General features: G+C 42.3%; 1 protein-coding gene across 3 annotated transcripts in view; it reads left to right on the forward strand.

Moving 5' to 3' along the window:
- The window catches only part of OCIAD2 (OCIA domain containing 2), a 31,243-nt gene extending 24,598 nt beyond the window's left edge, over positions 1-6,645 (forward strand). For 2 of the 3 annotated variants that reach the window (XM_010354960.2, XM_030916714.1), the window contains 3 exons: positions 2,445-2,492; positions 3,599-3,716; positions 6,462-6,645. In XM_010354960.2, coding sequence (XP_010353262.2) covers positions 2,445-2,492; positions 3,599-3,716; positions 6,462-6,543 — 248 coding nt within the window. In that variant the 3' untranslated portion in view covers positions 6,544-6,645. The remainder of the gene's footprint in view (positions 1-2,444; positions 2,493-3,598; positions 3,717-6,461) is intronic. The other variant, XM_030916721.1, reaches the window with a different exon arrangement.
- The last annotated feature ends 3,314 nt before the right edge of the window (positions 6,646-9,959 follow it).

The raw sequence follows: 9,959 nt of genomic DNA on the forward strand, positions 1-9,959 counted from the left end.
AACACCAAAAGCAATGGCAGCAAAAGCCAAAATTGACAAATGGGATCTAATTAAACTAAAGAGCTTTTGCACAGCAAAAGAAACTACCATCAGAGTGAACAGGCAACCTACAGAATGGGAGAAAATTTTTGCAACCTACTCATCTGACAAAGGGCTAATATCCAGAATCTACAAAGAACTCAAACAAATATACGAGAAAAAAACAAACAACCCCATCAAAAAGTGGGGAAAGGATATGAACAGACATTTCTCAAAAGAAGATATTCATACAGCCAACAGACACATGAAAAAATGCTCATCATCACTGGCCATCAGAGAAATGCAAATCAAAACCACAATGAGATACCATCTCACACCAGTTAGAATGGCAATCATTAAGAAGTCAGGAAACAACAGGTGTTGGAGAGGATGTGGAGAAATAGGAACACTTTTACACTGTTGGTGGGATTGTAAACTAGTTCAACCATTATGGAAAACAGTATGGCAATTCCTCAAGGATCTAGAACTAGATGTACCATATGACCCAGCCATCCCACTACTGGGTATATACCCAAAGGATTATAAATTATTCTACTACAAAGACACATGTACACGTATGTTTATTGCGGCACTATTCACAATAGCAAAGACTTGGAATCAACCCAAATGTCCATCTGTGACAGACTGGATTAAGAAAATGTGGCACATATACACCATGGAATACTATGCAGCCATAAAAAGGATGAGTTTGCGTCCTTTGTAGGGACATGGATGCAGCTGGAAACCATCATTCTCAGCAAACTATCACAAGAACAGAAAACCAAACACCGCATGTTCTCACTCATAGGTGGGAACTGAACAATGAGATCACTTGGACTCGGGAAGGGGAACATCACGCACTGGGGCCTATCATGGGGAGGGGGGAGGGGGAGGAGGGAGGGATTGCATTGGGGAGTTATACATGATATAAATGATGAATTGATGGGTGCTGACGAGTTGATGGGTGCAGCACACCAACATGGCATAAGTATACATATGTAACAAACCTGCACGTTATGCACATGTACCCTAGAACTTAAAGTATAATAAAAAAAAAAAAAAAAAAAAAAAAAAGAAAACAACCCCATCAAAAAGTGGGCAAAGGATATGAACAGACATTTCTCAAAAGAAGACATTCATACAGCCAACAGACACATGAAAAAATGCTCATCATCACTCGCCATCAGAGAAATGCAAATCAAAACCACAATGAGATACCATCTCACACCAGTTAGAATGGCAATCATTAAGAAGTCAGGAAACAACAGGTGTTGGAGAGGATGTGGAGAAATAGGAACACTTTTACACTGTTGGTGGGATTGTAAACTAGTTCAACCATTATGGAAAACAGTATGGCAATTCTTCAAGGATCTAGAACTAGATGTACCATATGACCCAGCCATCCCACTACTGGGTATATACCCAAAGGATTATAAATTATTCTACTACAAAGACACATGTACACGTATGTTTATTGCGGCACTATTCACAATAGCAAAGACTTGGAATCAACCCAAATGTCCATCTGTGACAGACTGGATTAAGAAAATGTGGCACATATACACCATGGAATACTATGCAGCCATAAAAAGGGATGAGTTTGCGTCCTTTGTAGGGACATGGATGCAGCTGGAAACCATCATTTTTAGCAAACTATCACAAGAAGAGAAAACCAAACACCGCATGTTCTCACTCATAGGTGGGAACTGAACAATGAGATCACTTGGACTCGGGAAGGGGAACATCACACACTGGGGCCTATCATGGGGAGGGGGGAGGAGGGAGGGATTGCACTGGGGAGTTATACATGATATAAATGATGAATTGATGGGTGCTGACGAGTTGATGGGTGCAGCACACCAACATGGCATAAGTATACATATGTAACAAACCTGCACGTTATGCACATGTACCCTAGAACTTACAGTATAGTAAAAAAAAAAAAAAAAAAAAGATCTTTTTTTTTTTCGTTTTTCCTTTTTTTTTTTTTCTTTTTTTTGTGAGATGGAGTCTCGCTCTGTCACCCAGGCTGGAGTGCATTGGTTCCATCTCAGCTCACTGCAACCTCTGCCTCCTGGGTTCAAGCGATTCTCCTGCCTCAGCCTCCCGAGTAGCTGGGATTACAGGCACCCACCATCATGGCTGGCTAATTTTTGTATTTTTTTAGTGGAGACGGGGTTTCACCATGTTGGCCAGGCTGGTTTCGAACTCCTGACCTCAGATGATCCGCCCACGTCAGCCTCCAAAGTGCTGGATTACAGGTGTGAGCGACTGTGCCCGGCCAAGATCATCTTTCTAAAGTCAGAATATGTATACATTTAAGACATTTTATGTCTTAAATTTTGGAGACTTCTTTATACTTTAAGAATAACTTATAATTTAAGTTATAAAATGAAATAATAATGTATTTCTGTATTACTCCTTAGGTTATTTGACAGCTAATCCTAGATTTGGATCATTGCCCAAAGTTGCACGTAAGTCACAGAAATAAAAAAGCAAACCAAGTGTGGTGGCTCACATCTGTAATCCCAGGAATTTGGGACGCTGAGGCGGGTGGATTGCTTGAGTCCAGGAGTTCCAGACTAGCCTGGGCAACATGGTGAAACCTTGTATCTGTTTTAAATAATAATAATAAGTAAAATTTTGAAAAAAGAAAAGACATTACTAGCAACTGGAGATATGAATGTCCAGCTTAACTAAACTGCCTATATTGACTTTTTTAAAAATCAGCCTCTATTTTCTGCTACTCTGCATTTCTTAGTTCACTCAACACTTTCTGATATACAGCTTAGCAGTAGGGACTTCTTCTTAGACCATCCTTAAAGCATGGACTAAGAAGGACTGGAAGGATGTATAATGAGATTATCAGTAGCAGAGCCTCTGAATGATAGATATTTTATGGATTTTTATTTTCTTTTGCCCTGGCCAGTCTTTTCAAAATGTTTTTTACAATGAATATAAAAAATGAGTAATAATTTTAAGAATCAGGGGATTTCTAATAATAGAGTAACCACAAACTTGGTGTTTCATCTTCCTTCACCTAGTATCAGCAGATGTTTTATGTTGAAAGGGACACATTTTAGTTGATAGTCTGAAACCGCATTCATTCCTAGCAGGAGGAACAGATTTGAGATCTCTTCCATAGGAGGGTCCCTCTCCCTCGTAGACAAGATGGACTGAAACTCTCCACTACTCCAAGGCCATAAGGAAGATTAGGGGCATTTCTACCCAGTGATTTGGAAGCTGCCTATAGCCACAACCCAGCCACCTTCCCCTGCCCCCGTGGCTTCAACCATTTGCTTGACAGGTGGGCCCTCTCTGGCCGTCTGTCTCCAGGACAGCACTGTGGCTTGCTCTGTCCTGCCCCTTCCACCACCAGTTCAAAGTTGAGATGGGGAAGTCTCCAGTTCCCAATCCTGTTCTTTTTTAATAGAGACTTCCTTCTCAGAGTCTTCATCCATTGATTTAGCATGGTCCTTTTAATTTTAAAATTACCAGCGTTAATTTTTAAAGCTCTGGAAGATAACTAATGGAGAAGATTCTCAACCTTTAAATGATCTCTCCCAACCTGCTTTTACAGTTGCTGGTCTCTTGGGATTTGGCCTTGGAAAGGTATCATACATAGGAGTGTGCCAGAGTAAATTCTATTTTTTTGAAGATCAGCTTCGTGGGGCTGGTTTTGGTCCACAGCATAACAGGTTTGTAATCTGTTTGGTTGAGGGATTGTAATGTAATTATAAGAAATTAAATGAAAGATTATTCATTATTTATAATATTAAACACTTTTTAAAATTCACATGTTAAAAAAGTTTTAACCCTCAAGTTTAGTATTGACTTTGTTACTACACTTACCAATTTCATTTGTTTGATAAATATTTAATGGGAACCTACTGTGTTCAAACATTGTGCAAGTTTCTAAAGAATTCCTCAATGAGCAGTTATGGCTTCCACCATCACAGAGGTACACAAAACTTTAACAGATTTCTTTACTGCAGGGCTTCTCAGAGCTTTTTCTATGTTAATACTGTATATATCATGATTCTCTATAGGGGAAATAGGCAGTATGACTTTGGAGTTAATGGCATCACCTCTGCTGTTATAGTACTTGGGTTGAAAACCAGTTCTACCGCTTAACTAAGTTGTGTGACCCTGCAAGTTTCTTAAGCTCTCTGATCTTCAATTTCCATATCTGTATAAAATAGTGATCAGGATAGTTTTTATGAGATGTAAAGAATATAAATGATTATTCATGACACTCAGTAAGTGCTCAGTAAACATTAGCTATTTTTACTATAGTAGTTACAAGATTAGTGTTGGGGACACATTTCTCTAAAGACCCCTCACTAGTCACAGTGGGTTCTATCTGAGAAGCAGCACAATATGATGAAAACAAACTGGACTAGAAGTCAAAACACTCAAGTTCTTTTTCTAACTATGTGACTTTGGAAAGCCATGTTCCCTAGTCCTGTAGGGGCCCTTCAATACTGTCTCTTTCTGATGAGCTGCATGAGACCCAAAGAGCTGCAGAGACCTTCTGAAGGTGACATCATTAGCAGTGGGTAGAAAAGGGTCTCTCACCTCAGATCATCTGTTTTCCAAACCCTTACTCCTCCCATTGCAGAAGCAAGGCCACCAGAGAATCATTAATTCCATTTTTACAGACAACACTAACTTCAGTACATCCTTGCTAAGTTGTGTTTTAGAGTCAGCTTGCTGAGGAGGAACTGACCACATGATTCTGGTCTGTGTAGGAAAAGAAAGAAAAAGTATCACAAGTAAAGGAGAGAATTTTGTTGACTGCTTCCTCTTCCTCTTCAATTTCAGGAGTGTCTTTTACAATTAACCAACTTTGGATTTCAGAATAATTATGAACACAAGACTGAAATCTACATTTTTCAGACAATGTCCATTGTGAAAGGAGGTGACTGAAGTAACTAGTTTCCAGGGCTCCTTTAAGCTCTGCATTCTATGGTTTCATTTTGCCTTCCCACTGCCAGCCACAGCAGCCCCACTCTGGGCTTGCATTCATAGCTGATAACCAATTGCTATGCCCTATGTGAAGGGCCATTACCAGCAAATCTGAGAGGCAGTAATTCACAGAGCTATTTGATTTCTTAATTAAGGGAAAGTAGAGTGGGGCACTTAACTAAGTTGAGGTGGAGGGGAGGGTTAAGGAATAGGCATTAAGGACTTCTTGGAGTAGGTGATGATGCTTGACTTGAATCTTAATAGATTCAAGTAGTAGTAGCTACAGCAGAAGCTATGACAAGAGGAGATATAGCAGGAGCTATGGCTATAGTAGGAGCTATAGCAGGGTTGAAGAAGGGGATTCCGGGCCAGGAATAGTATGTAGAGAAGAGAAATTTTCATTTTTAAAGGGAACCATAAACACATCCTATGGCTGGAGCATAAAGAGCTATTGGGAAAGGCAGAGAACAAGCTGGAAGTCCAGGCAGGTAGAGGTCAGCTCCTGAAGGAATTTATGCCATGCTAAGGATTTTCACTTCATTCTCAAAGCAATGGGGGGAAATAAGTGAGAGAAAGGGGTTCCTCATCCATCTCTTCAGGGTTTTACAATAGCATTTTCTGGCCTTGCTACCTTCGAAGTAATCCTTCCCATCCAGGCCAGATTGAATGAGTTTTCTATCATTCAAAACACATCCTATCACTGTCCTGCATAAAGTTATCCCGTTGCCAACTCCTCATAGTAGTAAATGTTTGTTGAATTTGTAAGATTATAAAACTTTAATGCAAGAAGGGACTCGACATCTATTCCATATTCAAATGTGAATATTATTCTAGAATGAAGCTGTGCATTTTCCTCGGTATCCTAAGGAAACTGGGACAAGTTCAGCAAACTATAAGCCAGAAATTCTGGAAGTCTCATTTTTCTAATTTAAAAAATTATTTGTATATATATGTATGTGTACATGTGTGTCCAAACCTAACTCCATAGGCATATAGTTTAATCCTGGATCAACGCACTGTGTGTTTATAATTTTTATGCTATTGTTAGAAATTACTTGAATTCAAAAAGAATCAAGATGTTCAAACCCTGCCTGACCCTGACCACAAATACAACCATCTGTTTCAACATAAAGCTCATTATTGGCTTTTTGAGGGGTGAAATATTGGGGGCCATAAACCAAGCAACAACTCCTATTATTTCTGAAAAAACAAGGCTAGTAAACTTTAGCATAGACTATATATCTAATATTGTTTTAAAGGCAGGTGCAGTGGTTCATGCCTGTAGTCTCAGCTACTCAAGAGGGGTGGGAGGATCCCTTGAGCCCTCGAGACCAACCTGGGCAACATAGATAGACTATTCCCCCATCTCGATTTTAAAAAAATAGGTTAAAATAATAAGAATAATAATATTATGTAAAGACTAGAGCTTCCAGTGTCAAAGTACAAACCACTGTCTATTTTTGCTTCTCTTCTAGGCACTGCCTGCTTACCTGTGAGGAATGCAAAATAAAGCATGGATTAAGTGAGAAGGGAGACTCTCAGCCTTCAGCTTCCTAAACTCTGTGTCTGTGACTTTTGAAGTTTTTTAAACCTCTGAATTTGTAAACATTTAAAATTTCAAGTGTACTTTAAAATAAAATACTTCTAATGGAACAAAAATATCGTGTCTGTCACTCACTGAAATGTATTCCATGGAAGGCTCTGAAGTGAACTAAGCATTACATGTTTTTCTACTCTTTAAGAACATGTTGCAGGGTCTTGCTCTGTCACCCAGACTGGAGTGCAGTGGCATGATCATAGCTCACTGCAGCCTCGACCTCCCAGGTTCAAGCCACCCTCCCACCTCAGCCTCCCAAGTAACTGGGACTACAGGTGTGTGCCACCATGCCCGCTATTTTTGTAGTTTTTGTAGAGATGGGGTTTTGCCATGTTTCCCAGACTGGAATTGAACTCCTGAGCTCAAGCAACTCACCTACCTCTGCCTCCCAAAGTGCTGGAATTACAGGTGTGAACCACCATGCCTGGCCTCATTGTCTTTAGGTTATCTGCTTAGCTAATGGGCACATGCTTGCGGGCAGCCCTCAAGAATGGGGTTCTTGGCCGGGCGCGGTGGCTCAAGCCTGTAATCCCAGCCCTTTGGGAGGCCGAGACGGGCGGATCACGAGGTCAGGAGATCGAGACCATCCTGGCTAACACTGTGAAACCCCATCACTACTAAAAAATAGAACAAAACTAGCCGGGCGAGGTGGCGGGCGCCAGTAGTCCCAGCTACTCAGAGGCTGAGGCAGGAGAATGGCGGTAAACCCGGGAGGCAGAGCTTGCAGTGAGCTGAGATCCGGCCACTGCACTCCAGCCCGGGCGACAGAGCGAGACTCCGTCTCAAAAAAAAAAAAAAAAAAAAAAAAAAAAGAATGGGGTTCTTTTATATACTACTAGTTGCCTGAAACAAGAAACACAGCTTCCCAAACTGTCTCTCATTTCGCCCAAGGAACAGCTTATTTATGGGAGGAATCACTGGAATAATTAATACATGGAATGATAAATTTAGAATTCTAGGGAGTTCAGAGGTAGCCAGTGCAACTCCAGGAGTTGGACTCCTATTCTCCTGTCAGATTTGTTGCATGAAAACAACAACAGGAGGGCGGAGCAAGATGGCCGAATAGGAACAGCTCCAGTCTCCAACTCCCAGCGCAAGCGACACAGAAGACCGGTGATTTCTGCATTTTCAACTGAGGTACTGGGGTCATCTCACTAGGGAGTGCCGGACAATCGGTGCTGGTCAGCTGCTGCAGCCTGACCAGCGAGAGCTGAAGCAGGGCGAGGCATCGCCTCACCTGGAAGCGCAAGGGGGAAGGGGATCCGTTTTCCTAGCCAGGGGAACTGAGACACACAACACCTGGAAAATCGGGTAACTCCCACCCCAATACTGCGCTGTAAGCATACAAGCACACCAGAATATATCCCACACCTGGCCGGGAGGGTCCCACGCCCACGAAGCCTCCCTCACTGCTAACACAGCAGTCTGCCGCGATCTATCCTCAAGGCAGCAGCGAGGCTGGGGGAGGGGCGTCCGCCATTGCTGAGGCTTAAGTAGGTAAACAAAGCCGCTGGGAAGCTCGAACTGGGTGGAGCTCACAGCAGCTCAAGGAAGCCTGCCTGTCTCTGTAGTCTCCACCTCTGGGGACAGCGCACAGCTGAAGACCAACAGGGGAAGTAGCAGGAGCCGGTGCAGACGCGAACGACTCTGTCTGACAGCTTTGGGGAGAGCCGTGGATCTCCCAACGCGGAGGTTGAGATCTGAGAACGGACAGACTGCCTGCTCAGGTGTGTCCCTGACCCCTGAGTAGCCTAGCTGGGAGAAATCCCCCACTAGGGGCAGTCTGACACCCCACACCTCACAGGGTGGAGTACACCACTGAGAGGAAACTTCCAAAGGAAGAATCAGACAGGTACACTCGCTGTTCAGCAATATTCTATCTTCGGCAACCTCTGCTGCTGATACCCAGGCAAACAGGGTCTGGAGTGGACCTCAAGCAATCTCCAACAGACCAACAGACAGTCCTTTTGACTGTCAGAAGGAAAACTATGAAACAGGAAGGACACCTATACCAAAACTGCATCAGTACGTCACCACCATCAAAGACCAGAGACAGATAAAACCACAAAGATGGGGAAGAAGCAGGGCAGAAAAGCTGGAAATTCAAAAAATAAGAGCGCATCTCCCACTGCAAAGGAGCGCAGCCCATCGCCAGCAACGGATCAAAGCTGGTCAGAGAATGACTTGGACGAGAGGAGAGAAGAAGGCTTCAGTCTATCAAACTTATCAGAGCTAAAGGAGGAATTACGTACCCAGCGCAAAGAAACTAAAAATCTTGAAAAAAGAGTGGAAGAATTGACAGCTAGACTAATTAATGCAGAGAAGATCATAAACGAAATGACAGAGATGAAAACCATGACACGAGAAATACGTGACAAATGCACAAGCTTCAGTAACCGACTCGATCAACTGGAAGAAAGAGTATCAGCGATTGAAGATCAAATGAATGAAATGAAGCGAGAAGAGAAACCAAAACAAAAAAGAAGAAAAAGAAATGAGCAAAGCCTGCAAGAAGTATGGGATTACGTAAAAAGACCAAATCTACGCCTGATTGGGGTGCCTGAAAGTGAGGGGGAAAATGGAACCAAGTTGGAAAACACTCTTCAGGAAATCATCCAGGAGAACTTCCCCAACCTAGTAGGGCAGGCCAACATTCAAATTCAGGAAATACAGAGAACGCCACAAAGATACTCCTCCAGAAGAGCAACTCCAAGACACATAATTGCCAGATTCACCAAAGTTGAAATGAAGGAAAAAATCTTAAGGGCAGCCAGAGAGAAAGGTCGGGTTACCCACAAAGGGAAGCCCATCAGACTAACAGCAGATCTCTCGGCAGAAACTCTACAAGCCAGAAGAGAGTGGGGGCCAATATTCAACGTTCTTAAAGAAAAGAATTTTCAACCCAGAATTTCATATCCAGCCAAACTAAGTTTCATAAGTGAAGGAGAAATAAAATCCTTTACAGATAAGCAAATGCTTAGAGATTTTGTCACCACCAGGCCTGCCTTACAAGAGACCCTGAAGGAAGCCCTAAACATGGAAAGGAACAACCGGTACCAGCCATCGCAAAAACATGCCAAAATGTAAAGACCATCGAGGCTAGGAAGAAACTGCATCTACTAACGAGCAAAATAACCAGTTAATATCTAATGGCAGGATCAAGTTCACACATAACAATATTAACCTTAAATGTTAATGGACTAAATGCTCCAATTAAAAGACACAGACTGGCAAACTGGATAAAGAGTCAAGACCCATCAGTCTGCTGTATTCAGGAGACCCATCTCACATGCAGAGACATACATAGGCTCAAAATAAAGGGATGGAGGAAGATCTACCAAGCAAATGGAGAACAAAAAAAAGCAGGGGTTGCAAT

The sequence above is a fragment of the Rhinopithecus roxellana genome, chromosome 2, assembly GCF_007565055.1.
Source record: "Rhinopithecus roxellana isolate Shanxi Qingling chromosome 2, ASM756505v1, whole genome shotgun sequence".
In the NCBI taxonomy this organism is placed as follows: Eukaryota; Metazoa; Chordata; class Mammalia; order Primates; family Cercopithecidae; genus Rhinopithecus; species Rhinopithecus roxellana.